Source organism: Mustelus asterias, chromosome 9, assembly GCF_964213995.1.
Source record: "Mustelus asterias chromosome 9, sMusAst1.hap1.1, whole genome shotgun sequence".
NCBI lineage: Eukaryota > Metazoa > Chordata > Chondrichthyes > Carcharhiniformes > Triakidae > Mustelus > Mustelus asterias.
The window spans coordinates 124,905,277-124,932,064 of record NC_135809.1 but is presented as its reverse complement, the minus strand read 5'-3'; the positions used below and the strand labels follow the sequence as shown (position 1 = coordinate 124,932,064).

General features: G+C 46.6%; 1 protein-coding gene across 1 annotated transcript in view; it reads right to left on the bottom strand.

Moving 5' to 3' along the window:
- The window catches only part of prmt3 (protein arginine methyltransferase 3), a 209,185-nt gene that overhangs the window by 16,927 nt on the left and 165,470 nt on the right, over positions 1 to 26,788 (bottom strand). The window contains exons 14-15 of the mRNA XM_078220999.1: positions 26,409 to 26,459; positions 21,260 to 21,347 (exon numbers count right to left, since the gene is read on the bottom strand). Coding sequence (XP_078077125.1) covers positions 21,260 to 21,347; positions 26,409 to 26,459 — 139 coding nt within the window. The remainder of the gene's footprint in view (positions 1 to 21,259; positions 21,348 to 26,408; positions 26,460 to 26,788) is intronic.

Below are 26,788 nucleotides of genomic sequence, written 5' to 3'. Positions count from 1 at the left end.
GCACCCGGGGGAAACCCACACAGACACGGGGAGAACGTACAAATTCCACACAATCACCTAAGGCCAGAATTAGACCCGGGTCCCTGGCGCTGTGAGGCAGCAGTGCCAACTATGGTGCCACCATGCCGCCCTCAGAGGGTGGAGGAGGGGGTGCCCTTTGCACATCGAGGCACCCGCTCCCAAAGATAGTATCCCACCCCCTTTCCCTCCTTCCTTGCTTGCACTGTAAAACCCACATCCACACCCCTTCTTCACTCTCTCTAAGGTGTCCGAACCCCTCCCCACCCAATATCCCTGACTCCCGAGTCCAGGATCCTTTGTGGCTCTCACCCTTGGCTGGCACTGCTGTGACTGCACAAACTGCCAGACAATCAGATCAGCTGAAGCTTTCCGAGGCCAGGACTTCCTCCCAGTGAGGGGGCCAAGTCCCTCACTTTTCCTGCTGTTGCCTTACTGCTGTGGAGAGAACGCAGCGGGATCCCCCTAAAATCCTGCAGCACGGCGGCACAGTGGTTAGCACTGCTGCCTCATCGTGCTAGAGACCCGGGTTTGATTCCCGGCTCGGGTCACTGACTGTGTGGAGTCTGCACATTCTTACCGTGTCTGCGTGGGTTTCCTTCTGGTGCTCCGGTTTCCTCCCACAGTCCGAAATACGTGTTGGTTAGGCGCATTGGCCGTGCTAAATTTGCCCTCAGTGTACCCGAACAGGCACCGGAGTGTGGCGACTAGGGGATTTTCACAGTAACTTCATTACAGTGTCAATATAAGTCTACTTGTGACTAATAAATAAAATAAAACAAAACATTGAAACTGTCCTCTTACTGACTGGCCCACTGAGTATTTCCAGCATTTTCCGTTCCTATTTCAAATCTGTAGCATTTTTCTTTTGCATGATAAACATCTCTGTTGCAAGGAATGATTTCCTTGGATACCATGGCATGTAAACTTAGTGGCAAAGTTATTGCTTCAATGTTGTACCTTCTTTAGCTTTTTGTAACATATAGAATTGGCCACTCTTAGAACCAAAGTGATGGCGGGCGCTTACAACTCAAATGAAACATTTATGAAGCAGTCTAGTAAGGTTAAAAGTTTGGACAATGGGAAAGGTTTGGACAATGGTGTTTCTCAGACTTCTTCCACCACCTTCTGAAGGGTAACTAGGGATGGAGAATAAATGCTGCCCTAGCCAGTGACGCCCACATCCCGTAAAATAAATTTTAAAAACGCATTTGGGATTTGAATACTTTTTTTTGACTCCAATTCATTCGGCAAAGATGAAGCAGATGTGTGGGACTGGGGTTTGAATTTTAATTACTGGATACAATGCGTAAGAAATGAAAATTGTTTTCACATTGAAGGGAAGAAACAAACATCACATCATCATTCATCTAACCTAACTTTAACCAACAAATTCTAATGAGGTTTGAACCAAGTTGGGACGGCACGGTGGCACAGTGGTTAACACTGCTGCTTCACAGCGCCAGGGACCCGGGTTCAATTCCTGCCTTGGGTGGCTGTCTGAGTGGAGTTTGCACATTCTCCCTGTGTCTGCGTGGGTTTCCTCCAGGTGCCAGAACTATTGGAATACCCTTGGCACACAGATTGCAGCAGTTCAGAAAGCCAGTTTACCACCGCATAGACCACTGGGGCGGCATGCTGGTGCAGTGTTTAGCACTGCTGCCTCACAGCGCCAGGGACACAGGTTGATTGGCCATGCTAAATTGCCCCTTAGTGTCAGGGGTATTAGCAGGGTAAATAAGCGGGGTTACAGGGATAGGGCATGGGTGGGATTGTTGTTGGTGCAGGCTCAATGGGTCGAATGGCCTTCTTCTGCACTGTGGGGATCCTATGATTCAAATCCCAAATTGAATATTTTTAAATGCCAGCAACACAAACCAGATAAATGATTTGAATTGAATCAAGTCAGCGACATATATTTTGGATGTTCCTTAATCCGCTAAAAGACAAATTTCCCTCTCAAGATAACTAGGCCTGAATCCACCTCAAATCAATGCTCGACACAATGACAGTCTGAGTAATGAATGCACTGTTGAACTGGAACAGGCTTTAATCCATCTGTTTTTTAAGTTATTGCGCTATTCTTCATGCTGGTCATGTGGATTGTCAGATTAGCTAACCTTCCCAACCCAGTGATAAAGAGAACAATTGAGGCAACAGTATAGAAAGTATAGAATCCCTACAGTACAGAAGGAGGCCATTCGGCCCATTGAGTCTGTACCGACCACACAATCCCACCCAGTCTCTATTCCCATAACCCCAAACATTTACACTGTTAATTCACATGACAGTGGGGTCAATTTTAGCATGGCCAATCAACCTAACCTGCACATCTTTGGACTGTGGGAGGAAACCGGAGCACCCAGAGGAAACCCACACAGACACGGCGAGAAAGTGCAAACTCCACACAGACAGAGACCCGAGGCCGGGATTGAATCCAGGCCCTTGGCGCTGTGAGGCAGCAGTGCTAACTACTGTGCCACCGTGCTGCCCAGTGATGGAGGCTCCGTTGAAATATTATTGCAATCTATATGAAATTTATCGAACCCTGTCACTGCAATGCCTGCTTAAGCTGCAACATTTTATTTTTCGATGACTAACCGGTTAATAATATTGTGGCAAAGCTGTATCAAGTGAAGCCATGTGAATGCCAAGACTGTATTTGCCACCTTGAAGACAAGAGTAAATTCAAAGCAAGACTGTGCCCCTGAGAGTTCTGGTATAACCACAGCAAATTCACCGCTTGTTCAGATGGAAGTGGGTCGATACTAATGAGCAGTAGAGGACTGGCCAAAGGACTTGTCAAGCAAATGCAGGAAAGAAAATCCAAGGAAACTGGGGCACGGTGCAATTCACCAGCACTCAAACTTCCTCAATTGGAACTATTGTGCTAGCAACTGGCATTGTGCCAGGATTACACCATTATCTTGCACAAACATGAAAGGGAATTATTGAGTTAATATGCGAGAGTCTATTGAGGCTGCACTAGAGGAATGGAGAGTGGGAAATGTGAAACCCACTTTCAAACAGGGGGTAAGAGGTGAACAATAACAGGCCTGTTACATTTACATGTGTGACAGGGAAAATACTAAAACAAATGCATGAAGTCAACTGGTGCACAACCATGACATGGACTCGGTGTCCCAAGATTCTCACATGCCACTGACTTTATCAGGAAAGTAGGACATAATTACAAAATATTTAATATAATCAAATTCAGGTATGATAAATGTATTACCAGGAGGAACCCAACACAGGCTGGTGTGAGGCCTTGAACTGCCACAAACGGGCAGAGTGGTAATATCCTTAGACTGCCTCCAGTGCGGAAGGAGGCCATTTGGCCCATCAAGCCTGCACCGACAACAATCCCACCCAGGCCTTTTTCCCGTAACCCCAAATATTTACCCCACTAATTCCCCTGACATCCCCTTAACACGAAGGAGCATTTTAGCCTGGCCAATCGACCTAACCTGTACATTTTTGGACTGTGGGAGGAAACCGGAGCACCCGGAGGAAACCCATGTACCAAGGGTCACCGTCTGTGCGGAGTCTGCACGTCTTCCCTGTCTCTGCATGGGTTTCTCCCACACTCCAAAGATGTGAAGGTTAGGTAGATTGGCCATGCCAAAGTGACTCTAGTGTCAGGGGACTGCCAGGGTAAATATGTGGGGGTTACGGGAATACTGGGTGGGATTGTGGTTGGTGCAGACTCGATGGGCTGAATGGCCGCCTTCTGCACTGTAGGATTCTATGGATCAAAAGTTATGGGGAGAAAGCAGGATTAGGCCATTGAGTTGGATGATCAGCCATGATCGTGATGAATGGCGGAGCAGGCTCGAAGGGCCAAATGGCCTCCTGCTGCGCCAATCTTCCATGTTTCTTCTATGTTTCTATGTAATGTAACTGACTGACAAGAGGCGGTGTTGTTCCAATTTCTGTGAGAACAAAATGTGAACAACTGAAAATTGGTTTTTATTTTGGTTTCCTAAGGGTTCTGTGAATCTTCTATCAAAGTTAGTGTGAGAAATTTGGACAACCCTGGTGGACTTCATGGCCTAAGCTTATATAAATTGTATAAATTAATACATGAGAGAAGTTTTGTGACCTTCATTAACAATCTTTCTTGGACATAGCCCTCTCTCTCTGTGATGACTTCAGGTTTATAAAATAAAGCTGAAAAACAGCAACATAATTGTATTATCGGCAAGAGAAGATCAAAGTCTGCATGATTTACCCTTCTAAGCCGGGGCGGCATGCTAGCACAGTGGTTAGCACTGCTGCTTCACAGCGCCAGGGACCCTGGTTCGATTCCTGGTTGGGTCAGTGTCTTTGTGGAATTTGCACTTTCTCCCCGTGTCTGTGTGGGTTTCCTCTCACATTCTGAAAGATATGCGGGTTAGGTGCATTGACCCGAACAGGTGGTGACTAGGGGCATTTCACAGTAACTTCATTGCAGTGTTAATGTAAGCCTTACTTGTGATTAATAAATGAATAAACAAGTCTCCTTCCGATGATTCTTGACCTAAGAGCCTTCTTCTTTTATTTTAAGGTTTATTTATTCGTCACGAGTAGGCTTACATTAACACTGCAATGAAGTTACTGCGAAAATCCTCTAGTCGCCACACTCCGGCACCTGTTCGGGTTCACTGAGGGAGAAATTAGCGTGGCCAATGCAGCTAACCGGCATGTCTTTGGACTGTGGGAGGAAACCGGAGCACCTGGAGGAAACCCACGCAGACACGGGGAGAATGTGCGACTCTGCACAGACACTGACCCAAGCCAGGAATCAAATCCGGGTCCCTGACGCTGTGAGGCAGCAGCGCTATCCCCTCCTTTTTTAACGAAATACTAATATTTTTGATTTTTGCACTCCTGCTATTAATATGTTTCACAATTCCATAATCCTTTTTTACCAAAATAATACTGTAAACTTCCTTTACCAGTAACTGCAGCACTTGATTGTTATTAAGAAGATTCATAGAATCCCTACTGCAGAAGGAAGCCATTCGGCCCATCAAGTCTGTACCGACTCCCCGACAGAGCATCACATCCAGGCCCTATCCCTGTGACCCCACATACTTACCCTGCTAATCCCCCTAACCTACGCGCCTTGAGAAACCACAGAGCAATTTATCATGGCCAAGCCACCGAACCTGCACATCTTTGGCCTGTGGGAGGACACTGAAGCTGTTCCCCCTAGTTGAAGGGTCAGTCACGAGGGGACATAGGATCAAGGTGAGGGGCAGGAGATTTAAGGGGGATATGAGGAAATTTATTTTTACCCAGAGGGTGGTGACGGTCTGGAATGCGCTGCCAGGGAGGGTGGTGGAGGCGAGTTCCCTCACATCCTTTAAAAAGTATCTGGATGAGCACTTGGCACATCATACCATTCAAGGCTGTGAGCCAAGTGCTGGTAGATGGGATTAGGTAGGAGTTCAGGTGTTTTTAAATGTGTCGGTGCAGACTCGATGGGCCAAAGGGCCTCTTTTGCACTGTCTGATTCTATGGAGCACCTGGAGGAAACCCACGCAGACACGGGAAGAATGTGCAAATTCCACAGAGAGTCACCCAAGGCTGGAATTGAACCCGGGTCCCTGGCACTGTGAGACAGCAAAGAAGAACAAAGAACAGTACAGCACAGGAAACAGGCCCTTCGGCCCTCCAAGCCTGTGCCGCTCCTTGGTCCAACTAGACCAATCGTTTGTATCCCTCCATTCCCAGGCTGCTCATGTGACTATCCAGGTAAGTCTTAAACGATGTCAGCGTGCCTGCCTCCACCACCCTACTTGGCAGCGCATTCCAGGCCCCCACCACCCTCTGTGTAAAAAACGTCCCTCTGATGTCTGAGTTATACCTCGCCCCTCTCAGCTTGAGCCCGTGACCCCTCGTGATCGTCACCTCTGACCTGGGAAAAAGCTTCCCACTGTTCACCCTATCTATACCCTTCATAATCTTGTATACCTCTATTAGATCTCCCCTCATTCTCCGTCTTTCCAAGGAGAACAACCCCAGTCTACCCAATCTCTCCTCATAGCTAAGACCCTCCATACCAGGCAACATCCTGGTAAACCTTCTCTGCACTCTCTCCAATGCCTCCACGTCCTTCTGGTAGTGCGGCGACCAGAACTGGACGCAGTACTCCAAATGTGGCCTAACCAGCGTTCTATACAGCTGCATCATCAGACTCCAGCTTTTATACTCGATACCCCGTCCCATAAAGGCAAGCATACCATATGCCTTCTTCACCACCTTCTCCACCTGTGTTGCCACCTTCAAGGATTTGTGGACTTGCACACCTAAGTCCCTCTGTGTTTCTATACTCCTGATGACTCTGCCATTTATTGTATAACTCCTCCCTACATCATTTCTTCCAAAATGCATCACTTCGCATTTATCCGGATTAAACTCCATCTGCCACCTCTCCGCCCAATTTTCCAGCCTATCTATATCCTGCTGTATTGCCCGACATGAGCAGTACTAACCACTGTGCCACCCTGTGCATTGAATGTGGAATTCTCCGAATTTTGGAAAAGTAGAATTACATAAATTCTTCTAAGAGGTAACTGAGATGGTTGTTTGAGAAAAAAGGAATGATGAGGAAGCGAAAGTATAACTGGAAAAAGTACCTGATGTACTGAATGAAAAAAAACCAGATAAAGATGGGGGAACCTTCAGAAGCCAATGATGCCCCAAGCGCTTTACAGCCAATTAATTCTGAAGTTTAGTCACCGCTGCCATGTATGAAATGTGGCAGCCAATTTGTACATGGCAAGATCCCAAAAGGACAAGGCAATAATAGCCAGATAATCTGTTTAGTGTTGACTGAGGGATAATTATTGGTCAGAACACCAGGAAGAGTGGCTTTGCTCTTTTTTGAATCATGCCCCGGAATCTCTTACAGTCAAGTCAGAGGGCAGTCGGAGCCTTGGGTTTGATGCCCGTCTGATAGGCAGCAGGTTTCACAGGGCAGCATGCTCTCTGTCCTACACTGAAGTGTCAGCCTAGATTATGTTCTCAAATTTGAATGCATCTAACTCAGATGCAAGGCTGCAACCACAAGCATGGTATATTCAACAATTTGCACGACTCCATTGAGTTAAAGTAATAATTATGCAAAAAAAAAGCTCCTTTGAATGATATCTGAACACAGATTATGCTCATCGATCCAAGTTCAGCAAAGGGAAATTCCCAAGTCTAATTCCACATGATTCCACACAGGAGCCTGTGGGCCTGACACGAGTTTCAGAGATGTGCAAACTCACAGAAATCATAGAAACCCTACAGTGCAGAAGGAGGTCATTCAGCCCATCGAGTCTGCACTGACCACAATCCCACCCAGGCCCTACCCCCACATATTTTACCCGCTAATCCCTCTAACCTACACATCCCAGGACTCTAAGGGGCAATTTTTTTTTTTAACCTGGCCAATCAACCTAACCCGCACATCATTGGACTGTGGGAGGAAACCGGAGCACCCGGAGGAAACCCACGCAGACACGAGGAGAATGTGCAAACTCCGCACAGACAGTGACCCGAGCCGGGAATCGAACCCGGGACCCTGGAGCTGTGAAGCAGCAGTGCTAACCACTGTGCTACCGTGCCACCCTCGTCACATTAGTGCCGGATGGATGGTGTCAGAACGAAAGCAAGACTTGCACTTCTATGACACCCTTCATGAGCACCGGAAGTCTCAAAGTGCTTTGCAGCCAATTAATTTGTTCCGAAATGCAGTCACCGTTAAAACGTAGTAACATGGCAGCCAATTTGCACACAGCAATGTACCGCAAACAGCAGTTTGATAATGACCAGGTCACCTGTCTTTGTGATGATGGTTGAGGGATAAATATCGGCCAGGGCACTGGGGATAACTCCCTTGCTCTTCTTCAAAAACAGTCCCATTAGATTTTTTTTTAAACGTTCATCTGAAAAACAGCACCTTTGATATGGCAGCACTTCCTCAGTACTGCACTGGAGTGTCTGCCTAGATTTTTACATTCAATCTTGAACACACTGGCCCTGATTTTACCACCACGGTTACCCCGAAATCAGGGCGGGTGAGGCTCACAGAGCGGCATTCCCCGTTGGCCTCGGGTGCGATCTTACGAGCCTTGGGCGGCCGTGTCGGTCCAATCAGGGCCACAGACTCAGAAGTGAGTGATAATGCAACACCAGGAATTCTCTACACTACAGCTTCTGTATTTATTGGATACTGGGCATTTTGCATCTATTGCTGTGTAAATAAATGAATAGCAAACTTTTCCTGTTAAATATGGTACTTCAGGGGAGGAGGTGGCATTGTGGTATTGTCACTGGAGTCGCAGCCCAGAGACCCAGGGTAATGCTCTGGGCAAAAGGGAAGTGCTGGAAAATTTCAGCAGATCTGGCAGCACCTGTAATGCCCTGGGCACTCAGGCTTGAATCCCACCACGGCAGATGGTGAAATTTGAATTCAATTAAAAAGAACAAATCTGGAATTAAATGTCAAATGACATTCACTGAAACCAGTGTCGTTTGTTGCAAAAAGCCCATCTGGTTCACTGATGTCCTTTAGGGAAGGAAATCTGCCGTCCTTACCTGGTCTGGCCTATGTGTAACTCCAGATCCACAGCAATGTGTTTGACTCTCAACTGCCCTCTGACATCGCCACGGAAACCACTCAGATCAAGGGCAATTAGGGATGGGCAATAAATGCTGGCACAGCCAGCGATGCCCATGAATGAATGAAAAAAGGCAACTAACATTGCCTCTTGGAAAGGAGGTGGATGGGTCATGAAATCATAGAATCCCTACAGTGCAGAAGGAGGCCATTCGGCCCATTGAGTCTGCACCGACCACAATCCCCGTAACCCTACTTATTTACCCTACTAACCACCTGAAACTAGGGTCAATTTAGCATGGCCAATCAACCTAACCTGCACATTTTTGGACTTTGAGGGGTGAAGAGGGACTGGGAGATGGGGTGTAGCCAGGTGGTATCGGGGTAGTCAAGGGTGGGGAGTAGTCAGAGGTTGGGGTAGCTTGGGGTAGGTCAGGGGTCCCTGGAACTGAATCATTACATGCAGAATCCTCTCCAGCACTAGCCTACAGAAACTCATGAACGTCACTAAAACAATGAATGGGAAGCTGTGAATTCACAGAAATTGCATATGAACTCTTCCCAGTTGAATTCATGACTGGTTCTGCAGTTTCATTCAAAAGATTGAAACTGTCAGTACGTTATATTTATTCTAAATAAATGAGGTGTTCAGTAACACATTTGCAAGTGTGCTTGAGCTCATTTCATTTTCGATACAGATCAGTTAATGGGGCCAATGCTTGCTGGCCAGATGTTTCGTTTGGTCTGTATCATCCGCCAGTCTTCAATCAAGGGCCAAGTGCCAACTAGACAAAATAGACAACAGATCATTTTGCTACATTAGGTACCCTCATTAATATCAGCCTGTTTGGATGCAGTTCTCCATAAATATAAGTTCACATGGAAAATTTTAGGCTGATCCACTTGATAAAGGATGGCATGGTGGCACAGTGGTTAGCACTGCTGCCTCACATCGCCAGCGACCCAGGTTCAATTCCGGCCTTGGGTCACTGTCTGTGTGGAGTTTGCATGTTCTCCCTGTGTCTGCGTGGGCTTCCTCCGGGTTCTCCAGTTTCCTCCCACAGTCCAAAGATGTTGGGTTAGGTTGATTGGCCATGATAAATTGCCCCTAGTGTCAGGGGATTAGCAGGGTAAATATGTGGGGTTATGGGGATAGGGCCTGGGTGTGATTGTGGTCAGTGCAGACTCGATGGGCCAAATGGCCTCCTTCTGTACTGTAGGGATTCTATGATTACAAGTGAAAGGCAGCTGTTGAAAAATTGCCTGCTTACTCGGAATAAGAAATTAAAAAGCTAAATATATAAAGCGATTACTTTGCTTTGATAACCTGAAATTTATCAGAAAACATAGTTGTACCACCGAGGGATAAATAACAGCATTTATTATGTTTCGTTCAAACTAGTTTATTCAATAAAGTAAAAACAAAGGTTGTACTGAATCAATTATCTGACCTATTATTACAACAAGCATGATTGCTGTGGAGTAGGTTATTCTCTTTAAGCTATTTAATAATTTCTTTTCCTGTTGGATCAAGGGCAAATACACAAGGTCATTGTACCTCAGAGATTGCTTTCTTTTACTGTTCCAGCACTGTGATAGCTCCTTTATTCCAGGGGATCAGGACTAGGGTCAGATTTGTTGGGATTTATCATCAATGACAATGAAACTTCCAATGTCTTCCTTCTCTAGTAAAGACGGCCTCAGTGATCTGTGGTCACTGTGATCAGTGATCAAGAACAGCTTCTTCCCTGCTGCCATCAGGCTTTTGAATGGACCTACCTCGCATTAAGTTGATCTTTCTCTTCACCCTAGCTATGACTGGAACACTACATTCTGCACTCTCTCCTTTCCTACTCTATAAGCGGTATGCTTTGTCTGTATAGTGCGCAAGAAGCAATACTTTTCACAGTATACTAATACATGTGACAATAATAAATCAAATCAAATCAAATCAAAATCAAATCAAAGTCTTGCAAGTCTTTGTTAAAGTAAAAATTACATGCATCATTAAACTTCATCTACATTGCATCAGCGATGCTCTTTATTTGTATTCGTTCATGCGATGTGGGCGTCGCTGGCTGGGCCAGCATTTTTTGCTAGTCCCTGAGGACATTTTAAGAGTCATTGGTTTCATGGTCATCATTAGCCTTTTAATTCCAGATTTTTATTGAATTCAAATTTCACCATCTGCCATGGTGGGATTTGAACCCAGGTTCCCAGAGCATTGCCCTGGGTCTCTGGATTACTAGTCCAGCCACTACACCACTGCCTCACTTTTAAACAGCAACTTCAGATGCTTTTCTATTGGACTAATCTGAGGGGGGAATTTTACCATTTTGAGTCTAAGTGCCGGATCTGGGCGTCAAATAGATCCGAGCCTGGAATCCACTTTGCAGCGCGCCCACACGCATTTTGCCGGCTCCGGCCCGATCCGCGCTGTGGGCGGGGCTTAGCGCTGGTGGACCGATCGGCGCTTTGAACTGCGCATGCGCAGTTTGAAAAAAATCTGACAGAGCGCACCCGGGTACGAAAAAAAAAGCAGAAAGCGGAGAGAGCGGCTCTCTGACATTCATCCTCTGGTTGGGAACGGGGGGGTATGGGGTGTGACCGATCATCCCCTGGGGGGCGGCGGGAGAGGGAGTGTGACCGATCATCCCCTGAAGGTGGGGGGGGGGGCGGGGGGGGGAGGAGAGGGGGTGTGACATCTCAACCTCGGGGGGGTTCCGCTGCGTGTCTGCGGCCGATCCCTCCTGGCATCATCACTGGTACACTACCAGCCACAGTCATCTCACCCGCTCTCTCGCACCTGCAGGCAAGAGTAATCTGTGGCTGGTAGTGTCCCAGTGATGGTGTCAGGAGGGATCGGCCGCAGACACGCAGCGGAACCCCCCCGACCAGAGGATGAGATGTCACACCCCCTCCCCCCCCTGGGGGATGAGACGTCACACCCCCTCTCCTCCCGCCCCCCCCCCCCCCCCCCCCCAGGGGAACGTCGCACCTCCTCTCCTCCTCCCACCTCCCTCCCGCGCCGACCAGAGGGTGACCTGGGTCAGAGAGCCGTTGCAGTCTCTGACCCCGCTCTTCGGAGGCTGCAGCGGCGACTTCAGACTTTTATTTTGCAGGTCGGTAACAGCGCGGACGCGGAACGGGCCAGAAGACGATAAAGTGGGATTTGGCGGTAGAGTTGGTGTGCGCGGTTCATTGAGTCGATTTAAGCCGCGATCTGCTCGGAATTGGGTGCAGATCGCGGTATAGGCCCGACGCCCAACTTTACTGCGATCTCGCGCCTGAGAACGAGAAGATATTAAATTCGCCCAGAATCAGCCCAAACCTGAGGGTTTACTTACAATCGTTTCCTTTCCTGGAAACTTTTAACTCTAAAACTGTCTTTCATGGTGCAAGTTTTCCTGGAGACTTCTCCTTCTCGCTAAAGTTAGGTAAATCTTGGAACCTTATTTTAACTCGCCATATATTTGGTATTTGCAATACTGGCTTAAGCTCTCACCTAGCATTCCTGCGTGGCGAACTGCAGCATCTTGCTGCCTATAGCTGCTTTCCCTTTCTTGAATGCTGGTAGACCAACTGTGTCCGTGAGTTTTCAGGGACATCTAGAAACAATTCCTCTCTCGAACTCCATTTGCATGGCAACATGAATCACACGGGCCTTGTATTCAAGTTGAACTGCTGATTATCTTATTTGAGAGGCAAATTCTCTTTAATCTTGGCGTTCAATGGAAAGTTTAAAGCACAATCGTTTAAAACCTGGCATTCTCCAACACTTTTCTGGGACTTTGGAGACTCATAGTCAATCCATTGACAGCACACAAGCTGCTCCCATTGTCTCCAAGGATAACCACCTTGCACCTTCTTCCCAATAAAACAGTCTGGTTCTCCTTCAACAGATAACAATCAAACCACCCAGACTTGCTGACGGGCAGACAGAACAGGTCACATGCCCTCCTTCAATTTATCTAAATTAAAGACACTGTCCCAAAACATCATAATTTTATAAACTTCATAATTATAAAAATCCCTCTTGAACTGATTACTCATTTGGTTTGTGCTGGGTGAAGCCCTCAAGTCGGCATATCTGATGCATTTTTGGGTAGCTGACGAATGCCCTCATAGAATCATAGAATCATTATAGTACAGAAGGAGGCCATTTGGCACATCGGGTTTGCACCGACCACAATCCCACCCAGGCCCTATTCTCGTAACCCAAAAGGCACAGGAGCAGACTTTGGCCACATGGATCATCGAGTCTGCTCCGCCATTCAATCATGGCTGATATTTTTCTCATCCCCATTCTCCTACCTTTTCCCCATAACCCCTGATCCCCTTATTAATCAAGAACCTTTCTATCTCTGTCTTAAAGACACACAATGACCTGGCCTCCACAGCCTTCTGCGGTAAAGAGTTCCACAGATTCACCACTCTCTGGCTGAAGAAATTCCTTCTTGGGCGGCACGGTAGCACAGTGGTTAGCACTGCTGCTTCACAGCTCCAGGGTCCCGGGTTCGATTCCCGGCTCGGGTCACTGTCTGTGTGGAGTTTGCACATTCTCCTCGTGTCTGCGTGGGTTTCCTCCGGGTGCTCCGGTTTCCTCCCACAATCCAAAGGTGTGCGGGTTAGGTTGATTGGCCAGGTTAAAAATTGCCCCTTAGAGTCCTGGGATGCGTAGGTTAGAGGGATTAGCGAGTAAAAATATGTGGGGGTAGGGCTTGGGTGGGATTGTGGTCGGTGCAGACTCGATGGGCCGAATGGCCTCCTTCTGCACTGTAGGGTTTCTATGTTTCTATGATTCTATCTCTGTTTTAAAGGAGCGCCCCTTTAACCTGAGGTTGTGCCCTCTGGTTCTAGTTTTTCCACATATCTACCCTGCAATCTTCCTGACACTAGGGTCAATTTAGCATGACCAATCCATCTAACCGGTACATCTTTGGACTGTGGGAGAAAACCAGAGCAAACCCACGCAGACATGGGGAGAATGTGCAAACTTCACACAGACAGTGAACCAAAGCCGGAATCGAACCTGGGTCCCTGGCACTGTGAAGCAGCAGTGCTAACCATTGTGCCACCATGCCGCCGCTATACATGCCTACCAATGGTGATTGTGATGCAGAAGGCAGATAGAGACCGTTGCCACCTACATTCCCCGAAATTTGCTGGTGAATTTCCGAAAGTGCAGAAACCGAGCAGAATTGAGTTGGCCCCAGCATCAACAACTTGCATTTATATGAATAGATAGAATAGAAAGATAGAATAGATAGAAACCCTACAGTGCAGAAGGAGGCCATTCAGCCCATCGAGTCTGCACCGACCACAATCCCACCCAGGCCCTACCCCCACATATTTACCCGCTAATCCCTCTAACCTACGCATCTCAGGACTCCAAGGGGCAATTTTTATCCTGGCCAATCAACCTAACCTGCACATCTTTGGACTGTGGGAGGAAACCGGAGCACCCGGAGGAAACCCACGCAGACACGGGGAGAATGTGCAAACTCCACACAGACAGTGACCCGAGCCGGGAATCGAACCCGGGACCCTGGAGCTGTGAAGCAGCAGTGCTAACCACTGTGCTACCGTGCCTTTAATGTGGTAAAATGTTCCAAGACACATTTCAGGAGCATTATCAAACAACATCTGGCATCGAGATATTAGAACAGGGGACCGGATCACAGTTTATTTAGGGAAGAGAGATGGCAAAGCTTTTTTTTAAAGTATGTTTATTTATTAGTGTCACAAGTAGGCTTACATTAACACTACAATGAAGTTACTGTGAGAATCTCCTAGTCGCCACACTCTAGTGCCTGTTCAGGTACACTGAGGGAGAATTTAGCATGGCCAATGCACCTAACCAGCATGTCTTTCAGACTGTGAGAGGAAACTGGAAGCCCGGAGGAAACCCAAGCAGACATGGGGAGGATGTGCAGACTCCGCATCGACCCAAGCCGGGAATCAACCCGAGGTCCCTGGTTTTGTGAGGCAGTAATGCTAACCACTGTGGCACTGTGCCACCTTGGGAGGGCTGGGGGGGTGGCAGAGGGACCATGTGGGTTTGTCAAGTCTGACTCCAAATAAATATTATGGCATCAAACGATTCCACTTTAAAGGTACCAAAATTGTGCGTAGCTTATCTCCAGTGAAATCTGGGGGTATTAGGGGAGGTGATGGCCTAGTGGCATTATCGCTAGGCTATAAATCCAGAAACTCAACTAATGTTCTGGGGGCCCAAATTCGAATCCCGCCACGGCAGATGGTAGAATTTGAATTCAATAAAAAAAATCTGGAATTAATAATCTCCTGATGACCATGAAACCATTGTCGATTGTCGGAAAAACCCATCTGATTCACTAATGTCCTTTAGGGAAGGAAATCTGCTGTCCTTACCTGGTCTGGCCTACATGTGACTCCAGATCTACAGCAATGTGGTTGACTCTCAACTGCCCTCAGGCAACTAGGGATGGGCAGTAAGTGCTGGCCCAGCCAGCGACACTCGTGTCCCATGAATGAATAAAAAATTTTTATTTCACTGTATGTAGGTAAGTGAGTCAGATCAATTCCTACTGCTTATAGCTATGCTACAGTGGAACCATATTCCTGTGATGAATGGTGTCATGTGAGCATGAGCACAACCATTCAGTTGAATAGTTCCCCTCGTTTAACCCAGTAAACCTCCATTTGATTCCAGGAGCAGGAACAGACTCAAGGAATGTTACAGTGACCTATCAAGTGAATGAAACGGTCAGCAGGAATGGCCACAGATATCCTGCAAATCCTATTCGCTGCAGCCTAGTTCTGGGAATAATCCTGACCTGAGCAGATTCACAGCGTCAATTTTACTGCAGTGAAAAGCTGAAAAGATATGCTTCGCAGTGACGCATGAGAATCACTGCATTCATGTCGGATTGATATGGATCATCAAAGCTCCTGACCGAATGCAAGTCAGCAATCATCAAAATCCTTTTCAAGCACATCAAACCTCATGCGACTAGTCCATCAAGTCTAAAAAAAAGCGAGTTTGTCAAACACGTGTCAGTGATTCCTGCAATGACATGTGAAGGACAATGTGAAATTACAAATAATGTACAGGCTGTGTGAGAGTGTGTGTGAGCATGTGTGTGTGAGCGTGTGTGTGTGTGTGTGAGTGTGTGTCTGTGTGTGAGCATGTGTGTGAGCATGTGTGTGAGCATGTGTGAATAATGTACAGGCTGTATGTGTGTGTGAATAATGTACAGGTTGTGTGAGTGTGTGTGTGAGCATGTGTGTGTGTGTGTGTGTGAGCATGTGTGTGAGTGTGTGTGTGAGCATGTGAGTGTGTGTATGAGCATGTGTGTGTGTGTCTGTGTGTGAGCGTGTGTGTGTGTGAGCGTGTGTGTGTGTGAGCGTGTGTGTGTGTGTCTGTGTGTGAGCGTGTGTATGTGTGTCTGTGTGTGTGTGTGCGTGTGTGTCTATGTGTGTGTGCGAGTGTGGAGGGGTGGGGGGAGCGGTTGGTTGACAGAAGAAATCGTAACTTATGTTAAAGTTGAAATTCAAACGAAAAGCATTAAAGTACGATGAATGCGTGTAATTAAAATCTAAATTCCCACTTTCAGAACATGACAGTAGGATCGCCGGAGCGGGAGAGAAAAGCACATTTGTCTTCCGCAAAACTCCATCATTCAACCCAAATTAATGGAAAAAACTGAATAACACACAATCACACGCTACTACGCCGGCTACAAAACAACATCATCTGTTCCCTGGATCTGGCCGCCTAGTACATTTCCAGAAGGTATCCTCCTAGCTGGATTTAACAGGACCTGCATAATATCAGGGCTGAGTGGAGCAATTTGTCAATGTCATCTTGATCGAGCATGAATGATGTTTTTTTGCAGTGCTGCTGCTCCTGTATGCAGGAGTGCAGAGTCTTGCTGGGGCTTAGTTGCGTCACCCCACTCTTATCTTACACCTTCGTCTGTACGTACACTGTATTGCTGCATGCAGATTAACAGGGAATTGAAATTCATGGGAAAAAAAACACACACACACAGCAACGGTTTGTAAAATTCATGCAGTGGAAACAGCAAGGGCCGTCTCTCTTTCTCCCAGAGCGACGCAGGCTGCTGAGAGACCCCCACGCAAAAATACTTCGCAAGGTGCATCAATGGGTGAAAAATAGTAGTACAGAAAACACTGCTTATGCATCACTAAACAAGGGCTACTGGGATCTTGCTGCAAGCAGGGATTTAACCAGGGCACTGAGCAGGCAGAAAGCCAATGAAGGATGTAAAATCTCAATTAAATGCCTAATGCCACAAGAGACAATTTCAGATCAAAGCTGAGCTTGAGACGGGAAAAGGATACTTGCAGCACATGGGTACAATTTTAAAGCCAGCTCCACAATCATATCATGGGAACTGCGCTTCGAAATCAGGAGGCTGCATATTGCAAATAATGTGTGAACAAAATGTTAAAGTTACAATTAAAAAAAGCCAAAGCAACAGGAATATAAAAAGGATCACATTATTAGCTACTTGCGAATAAATCCTAATTGAATATTCATGCATCAATGTGTATGTATGTAATATATATATCTGGATATATACAGTATACTAGATATCTGGAATTCAATACTTCGCCATTTCACAGATTAGAAAATAGGCACATGGAAACAAGGGAATCTCCAGTGTTATAACTGAACTGATTCCACATTTTGTTTCATTGCTTTTAGTATAACATCTTTTCAAACGATACTGTACCATATTTCAGAACCAGATAAATGGTGCACTGTTTACTAGAATCAAAGAATCCCTACAGTGCAGAAGGAGGCCATTCGGCCCATCAAACCTGCACCGACAACAATCCCACCCAGGCCCTATTCCCATAACCCCACGTATTCACCCTGCTAATCCCTCTGACACTAAGGGGCAATTGAGCACGGCCAATCTACCTAACCCGCACATCTTTGGACAGTGGGAGGAAGCCGGAGCACCCGAAGGAAACCCACACAGACATGGGGAGAAGGTGCAGACTCCGCACAGACAGTCACCCGAGGAACTGAACCCGGGTCCTTGGCACTGTGAGTCAGGAGTGCCACTGCGCCACCCGAGGTACTAGATGCAACATGAAAGGTGAACAAATAATTCTGCTCTCTGAGAACAAAAATATTAACAACATGGTTACCACAGTGTTGCAAATATTTGACTTTTAAGTGTCAGGAGGAAATTATTTGCGATGTTATTTGTTTGTGGGAGGTGGATGCCATTGGCAAGGCCAGCAGGTTTGTTGCCCTCCTTAATTATCCCCCGAAAGGGTAGTGATGAGCTGCCTGCTTGAGCCTTTACAATCCATGTGGTGCAGGTACACCCACCGTGCTGTTAGGGAGGAAGTTCCATGTTTTTGACCGAGAGACAGTGAAGGAACGGCGATATCGTTCCAAGTCAGGATGGTGTGTGGATGCCAAACTAACTCAGTTTACATGACGGAATTGCTTTCAATTGCAAAACCTGCTCAAACTTGTTAAATCCAAAACTATCAGTGCTTCTGCTAATCCACATTTCTGGCTTGTGATAGTGGCCGGGATTCTACCAGAAAAACCAAGTGCCCAACGGGCGGGAAAATGGAAGATTTGGCTGCCTGTTGTTTGGGCGTTCCCCCATGGCCAGACTTGACCACCCCCCCCTCCAGGCTAGCCCCCCCCCCTCCCCCCCCCCCCGCCCCCCACACATAGCCTACCCCAATCACCAGCGTCCCCCAGTGGCTAGTCCTGATGAACCCTTCCCTCCCACTCCCACCAATCCCATTGTAGAGTGCGCAGCAGGTCCCCCACCACCACCGATTGCCCCCCCAGCAGGCCCCACCTCCCAGCAGGTGCCACCCCCTTTGACCCCTCCCCCTTGGTACTGCCTGGTGGGCAATGCAAGGTTGCCTGGTGGACAATGCCAAGGTGCCAGGCTGGGACTGCCAAGCTGGTTTTTGCCCAAGTGGCAGCCCCCTGCCACCCGACCTCCTGGAGGTGCCTCAATGGCCACTATCCCCACTAGTGGGATGAGCACACCTAGGGAGCAGTTGTAAACCCCGCTTGTGGAACCTCTCCCAGTGTTGGGGGGCGGGGGGGAAGAGGCGGGGAGAGATACTACTGTCCCGGGCTCGCTAATCATAAGGAAATAACTATTTCACGTGAAAAAAAAGGGCCTGGGAGACTTGTGATCCCTACCAATGTGTTTCAAATAAAGTGCAGTGTTCAGAACGTAACTGCCACGGGAATCGTAGCGGGCGGGGGTGGACCGTGCAAAGGTCCATTGACCTTGGGCGCTTGGGAGTGAACATGGCTGGAAAATCCTGCCCACTATCTGCAGCACTGAACTGTTGATTGCTCTTGTTACAAAACATTATAGGGCCCTGCCAGGGAAAGGGCCTTCTTGTACCTGTCACGCATTGAAGACTGGTCTTGGCACAAATAAAACTTGTACTTAGCATAAATGACCAAGTTTGGCACATATCTTAACTGCAAAGTCTTTCCAGAAATGAATCCCAAAATGGATGAAATTGTTCCTGAGAAAATGGTCATTGGTTAGCTGCACATTGATGATTTCTTTCGTCAAAACAGTAGATTATTTACACTGAGCAGCAGATCTTCCCTGCCATTCTGCAGGTCTGTTAACTTGGCGATGAATTGGCCTGATGATGGAAGAGAATGATGGGGGTGATTGACACAGACAAGTAATTGGTAAGCAGCTGAATGAGAAGGGGGGAATGGGGCAGACATGGGGCGGGATCATCCAGCTGCGCTCGCTCCAAAACCGGAAAATCCCGCCCAAGGTCAATGAACCTTTGCATGGTCCGCACCCCCAAGCTACAATTCCCATGGCAGACGGGACGGGAAAATTCCCCCCATAGTTCATAGAAATCATAGAAATCATAGAAACCCTACAGTGCAGAAGGAGGCCATTCGGCCCATCGAGTCTGCACCGACCACAATCCCACCCAGGCCCTACCCCCACATATTTTACCCACTAATCCCTCTAACCTACGCATCCCAGGACTCTAAGGGGCAATTTTTTTAACCTGGCCAATCAACCTAACCCGCACATCTTTGGACTGTGGGAGGAAACCGGAGCACCCGGAGGAAACCCACGCAGACACGTGGAGAATGTGCAAACTCCACACAGACAGTGACCCGAGCCGGGAATCGAACCCGGGACCTTGGAGCTGTGAAGCAGCAGTGCTAACCACTGTGCTACCGTGCCGCCCCAACTTGTTGTAACCAAAAGTTCAAGGTCCCCATTGACAAATTTAATGTCACCTTATTGAGCAAAGCCGTGAAATAGGGAGGATTGAATGGGTGCCCTCATGCATTTTTAAACAATAGATTTTCTATTTTTTTTTAATTTATTCGTCACAAGTAGGCTTACATTAAAACTGCAATGAAGTTACTGTGAAAATCCCCTAGTCGCCACACTCTGGCGCCTGTTTGGGTAACACTGAGGGAGAATTTAGCATGGCCAATGCACCGAACCAGCACGTCTTTCGGACTGTGGGAGGAAACCGGAGCACCCGAAGGAAACCCACGCAGACACGGGGAGAACGTGCAAACTGCGCACAGACAGTGACCCAAGCTGGGAATCGAGCCCGGATCCCTGGCGCTATGAGGCAGCAGTGCTAACCACTGTGCCACCGCGCCGTCCAATAATGCCTATAATAATGTAAGATAACAGATTTGTTTATCTTTTCCATGGAAGAGCAAGTATAATTTGACTCGCAAAGATGACACACAATATCATTTCATCTGTCAGCAGAAACATCAAAGGTGGCACAGAAAATGTAACAAGGAGTATTGTGAATTATACTTGGAGCGATCTTAGAGTTTACTCATTTTCAATAACTAGTGTTTAGCCTGCTTTTAACCTTGATTTTAACAGATGGAACTCATCAGACCTCAGTCACAGTTTGTTTTTAATAGCACTTGATGGGGTTGAAAGGAACAGTGCCCTTCAACTTAAGAGTATTAACCAGAGGCAATGTGCTCTGCTAGCATCTGTCCAGTTAATTCATATCATGCAGTACAAATATCTTCAAGGTAGAACCCAAAGTGGAAGGCAGCTGACTAAATCTTTCCACTGGCAGAGGCCCAGGTTAATCTTTGAATACACATTGGATGGTCATGGCTCATAATTCTGTTTGCCATTATTCTCGCTGCTGCCATTCATGGACCATATCGACCGTGTGCGCGATCCTACCCATTAAATTCACATAAAGCCCATGTTTAAAAAGAAATTGACAACAATTAATAGAGAGAAAAAGATTTGGCTGCATGGGTTTCCTCCGGGTGCTCCGGTTTCCTCCCACAGTCCAAAGATGTGTGGGTTAGGTGGATTGCCCATGCTAAATTGCCCCTCAGTGTCAGGGGGATTAGCAGGGTAAATATGTGGGGCCGATGGGGATAGGGTTTGGGTGGAATTGCTGTCGGTGCAGACTCGATGAACTGAATGGCTTCCTTCTGCACTGTTGGGATTCTATGATTCTATAAGGATAGACCGCGTTAAGTTGTGTTCTGAAGTTATCCAACACTGCACAAGTGAGAATCAGCTATCCCCAAAGCCACATCCCTCATGAATGCCTCATCTCTGTGTACAGGTACATGTTGGACCAATCAGTTACCTTTTTTGACTGGGACCGGTTGTTCTAGGAGAAAGACAGTTTGTTTCCAGTGTGTTTGGGTACTTCTCGGACCAGTGGAGAACTTGACCTAAGAAAGAGATGTCAAACGTACCTGATGAAAAACAATAGGTCATACATAACAGCACCACACCCTTCCACATGAAACACCACCTCAAAAAAAGTCACATCACTGCTTAAGTGAGCCAGGTAGCCAGCTCATTTAGAATAGTCTTTGCATAAATCCAAGCAGAGCTGTTGTGTATTTTCAGAACTGCCGGTTCACTTTGTTGCTGTCAGATGCTCAGCAAAGATCTAACCTCAACAAATATACCAACATCTCTACATCACAGGACACATAATGTCAGTGCATCACAGGGCACAGGAGGAAGTGGGGAGAAAAGAGGAGGACTGGTATAGGAGTTTCCTCCTTTACATTTTAGGAACTTGCAAAGGAAAGGTGTCAGTCGGGGAGTATTTTTGTGCTAGTGACCATTGTTCCGCTGGATTTAATGTAGTTATGAAAAAGGATAAAGGCTAATCAGAAGTAAAGGTTTTAAATTGGGGAAAGGCCCTTCTATTAGGCAGAGACATGACTCAGCTGAATTGGACTTCAGAAGAATGAGGGGGGATCTTATAAAATTATGAAGGGAATAGATAAGATAGAAGCAGGGAGGTTGTTTCCACTGGCGGGTGAAACTAGAACTGGGGGCACGGCCTCAAAATAAGGGGGCGCAGATTTAGGACTGAGTTGAGGAAGAACTTCTTCACACAAAGGGTTGTGAATCTGTGCAATTCCCTGCCCAGTGAAGCAGTTGAGGCTACCTCATCGAATGTTTTTAAGGCAAGGATGGATACATGTTTGAACAGCAAAGGAATTAAGGGTTATGGTGAGCAGGCGGGTAAGTGGAGCTGAGTCCACAAAAAGATCAGCCATGATCTTATTGAATGGTGGAGCAGGCTCGAGGGGCCAGATGGCCTATGCCTGCTCCTAGTTCTTATGTTCTTATGACTACAAACAGTCATGTTAAGGTTAATTCTGTGGGAGACATTCAAGGACCAGACACAGAGGGGTCTGTGATGATACTGTGCTACTTTTTGCTACATTTTATGCTTATGGTGGGGTTGCTTAAAGAGGCAATGTTTTATTACAAGAGTCGATTTGTCTGGTAAACATGTAGTAGATGCGAAGCATGCAGCCCAATAACTGATTTTAGCTCGGAATGAGTTACTTTGTAGAATTAATGGACCTTTTGTTTATTTAAGTTCTCCTGGGGTTTCAGACTAGGTAGACAGAGTCATGTGATTAATGGGTGGAGCCAAGCTTACAGGCAAGAAATTCTGTTTCAGTTTCATTTTAAAATAACTGGAGTTGCTGCCTGGGCTGCGAGAAGAAAACAATGGTTCTTTCTCTCTGTAATTCAGGAGAAGGGGGGAAATATCGGATGGAACAAACATAGGTTGCGATTCTCCGGTTTTGTCTGTGATGGGACCCATTGCGAGTGAGAATGGAGAATTTAGCATTCGAGCCAAAACTCCATTTACTTTCAGCAGCACTGGAAAATCCCAACTGCGGACGTGGATGGAAGATTTTGGCCATAGTGAGGGAGGAAATATACCTTTGAGAGTAGATGCTTTGCTAGACCCAGACAAAATGTACCCTAAAATGTTAAGAGAAGTGTGGGAGGAAATTGCAGAGCCTCTAACCATCAAATAACAATCCTTTCTCAATACAGGAATGGTACTAGAAGACTCCAAATGTTGTAGTGGTGTTTAAAAAGAGAGAAAGGGATTACAGGCCTGTCAACCTAACCGTGGTGGTAGGCAAATTGATGGAAAAAAATTCTGAGGGACAGAATAAATCATTAGTTTGAAAGCCATGGATTAATCAGGGACTGTTTGCAAGGCTTTGTTAATCAAAAATCCTGCATGGCTAACATAATTTATTTTCTTTGACAAAGAATTTTGAAGGGAAAAGTGTTTTTGAAGTTTTTTAAAAATTAATTTACAGGATGTGAGTGTTGCTGGATAGAGCAGCATTTGTTGCTAGAAGTTGGTGATGGTGAGAGCTGCCTTCTTGAACCGCTGAAGTCCCTGTGGTGTAGGTGCACCCACAGCACTGTTAGGAAGGAAATTCCAGAATTTTGACCCAGCAACAGTGAAGAAACAGCGATATATTTAGCAGTCAGCACGATGAATGATTTGGAAGGGAACATCCAGGTGTTCCCAGGTAGCTGCTGCTCTTGTCATTCTAGATGGTAGTGATCATGGGTTTGGAAGGTGCTGCCGAAGGAACATTGGTGAGTTCCTGCAGTGCACCCTGTAGATGGTACACATGGCTGCCATTCATCGGTGGTGAAGGGATTGAATGTTTATGGAAGGGGTAGCAATCAAACTGACTTTTTTTTCTGGCTGGTGTCAAGCTTCTTGAGTGCTGTTGGAGCTGCACTCATCCAGACAAGTAGACAGCATCCCATCACACTCCTGACTTGTGCCTTGAAGATGGTGGACAGCTCTGGGGAGTCAGGAGGTGAGTTATTCACCACAGGGTTACTAACCTTTGACCTGCTCTGGTAGCCACATTATTTATATGGCTAGTCCAGTTCAGTTTCTGGTCAATGGTAACACCCAAGATGTTAATAGGGGGGGGAATCAGCAATGGTAATACTATTGAATGTCAAGAGACAATTGTTAGATGCTCTCTTGGTAGAGATGGTCATAGTTTGCCACTTGTGTGGCACGGATGTTACTTGCTACTCAATAGCTCAAGCACGGATGTTGCCCAGAACTTGCTGCTTTTGGATATGGTCTGCTCCAGTATTGGAGGAGTCACGAATGGTGCTGAATATTGTGCAATCATCAGCAAACATCCTTACTTCTGATCTTATGATGGAAGGAAGTTTATTGATGAAGCAGTTGAAGATGGTTGGGCCTAATACACTACCCTGAGGAACTCTTGCAGTGATGTCCAGTGATTATCAATCAACTGAAATGATTGATCTCCAACAAACACCTCCAACTAGCAGAAGGTTTTCTCCCTGATTCCCATTGACTCCAGTTTTGCTCGGGCTCCTTGATGCCATATTCGGTTGAATGCTGCCTTGATGTCAAGGGCTGTCACTCTCACCTCTGACATTCAGCTCTTTAGTCTATGTTTGAACCAAGGCTGGAATGAGGTCAGGAGCTGAGTGACCTTGGCAGAACCCAAACTCAGCATCAGTGAGCAGGTTATTGCTGAGCAAGTGCCGCTTGATAGTGCTGTTGATGACCCCTTCCATCACTTTACTGATGATGGAGAGTAGACTGATGGGACGCTAGTTGGCCGTTTGGATTTGTCCTGTTTCTTGTGTACAGGTCATACCTGAGCAATTTTCCACATTGCCGGTAGATGCCAGTGTTGTAGCTGCACTGGAACAGCTTGGCCAGGGGTGCGGCAAGTTCAGGAGCACGTCTTCAGCAGTATTGCCTATTGAAGTAGACGGAATGGATGTTCGCAAAGCTTTTGATGGGGCACAATGGTCAGAAAAGTAAAAGCTTGTGGGATCCATGGGAAAGTTGCAGGTTGTTCAGTGGCAGGAAGACAATGGGAATGGCCAATGGATGTTTCTGTGACTGTAAAGCTGCTTCCAGTGGGAGTTTGACAGGGTTTTGTGATAGGTTGTTTGGGTTTGGTTTTGATAAGTATCAATGATTTAAACATAACTGGAGGGAGAAATCCAGAAATTGGAAAAGTTACAAAAAGTGGCTCGATGGCTGAATAGTACGAAAGCTGTAGACTGCAGGAAGATATTCATGGATTGGTCAGATGGGCAGATAAGTGGCAATTGGAATTCAAACTGAGAGGTGATGCATTTGGGGAAGACAAAAAAAGCAAGGGAATGTACAATATCGTGGGATTCCTAAATGACATGAGGAAGAACTTTTTTACGCAGAGGGTGGTAGGTGTCTGGAATTAGCTGCCTGAGTTGGTGGTGGAGGCAGAGAACCTAAACTCTTCTAAAAGGTACCTGGAGCTGCACCTTAAGTGCTGTAAATTACAGGGCAATGGGCTGGGTGTAGGAAGTTGGATTAGAAAGGACACCTCATAGAATCCCTACAGTGCAGAAGGAGGCCATTCGGCCAATCGAGTCTGCACCAACCACAATTCCATAGCACGTTTTATATCTTTGACACATTGGGCCGAAGAGCCTCCTTCTATGCCATGGCGGCACGGTGACACATTGGTTAGCACTGCTGCCTCAAAGCGCAAGGGCCCCAGGTTCAATTCTGGCCTTGGGTTACTGTATGTGTGGATTTTGCACATTCTCCCCATGTCTGCATGGGTTTCCTCCGGGTGCTCCAGTTTCCTCCCACAGTCCAAAGATGTGCAGGTTAGGTTGACTGGCCATGCTAAATTGCCCCTTAGTGTCAGGGGGATTAGCAGGATAAATGTGTGGGGCTATGGGAATAGGGCCTGGGTGGGATTGTGGTCAATACAGACTTGATGGGCTGAATGGCCTCCTTCTATACTGTAGGGATCCTATGATTCTATGACTGTCTGTGTGGGGTCTGCATGTTCTCCCCGTGTCTGCGTGGGTTTCCCCCAGGTGCTCTGATTTCCTCCCAAGGTCACAAAGATGAGCGGGTTAGGTGACTGGCCATGCTAAATTGCCTCTTAGTGTCCCAAGATGTGTAGGTTGGGGGATTAGCAGGGTAAATATGTTGGATTACGGGGATCGTGTCTAAGTGGGATGCTCTGAAGAAGAGTTGGTGCAGACTCGATGGGCCAAATGGCCTGCTTCTGCACTGCAGGGATTCTATGACTAGATTCTATAAATGTTTCGCTTTGTTTCTGTGAACCAGAGGATCAGTGAGAAGATATTTTTCCTTCACACAGTGAGTCGCTATTATCTGGAGTGCACTGCCTGATAGGGTGGGCAAAACAAATTCACAAGTCACTTTCAAAAGGGAATTGTACCCTGCAAAAGCAACACCTGCAGGGCTACAGGGAAAGAGCAGGGGAATCATTGGATATCTTCAAAAGAACCAGCACAGTAACAGGGGGCCGAATAGCCTCTTACTGCACATTGAGATTCCATAAATCAGTTCTGGTCCTTTAATTTGATAAAAATTAGATCATTATAAATGCATTTTGCAGAGCGAGGATCCTTACCTTATTGCTGCAATTCTTCTCGAATAAAATATCGAAGTGGCCAGAAATTGCCTTTAAGAGAAAACAACACTAAATCAAAAAACATAAATGTGTTCAACTCGCTGAATAATGTGACAGCAGGCGCAATTCACTGGTGGTTAGTCAATGCTGGCATTCGCTCTCAGACTTGGTCTTTGTTGCATTTTTAAAATTATTTGTTTCCCATAGCCACAATAAATATTTATCACAAATATAGTACTGCATCATCTTAAACCATTTGTGTGACATTTTATTTTCCCAGCGGACTATTAAAAATGGTAACTGTGCAGGCAGCTGCAGAATTGCCTCTTCACAGGGAAGCCCTCAACCGCTAACAGCAACAGCCTGCATTTGTGTAGCAC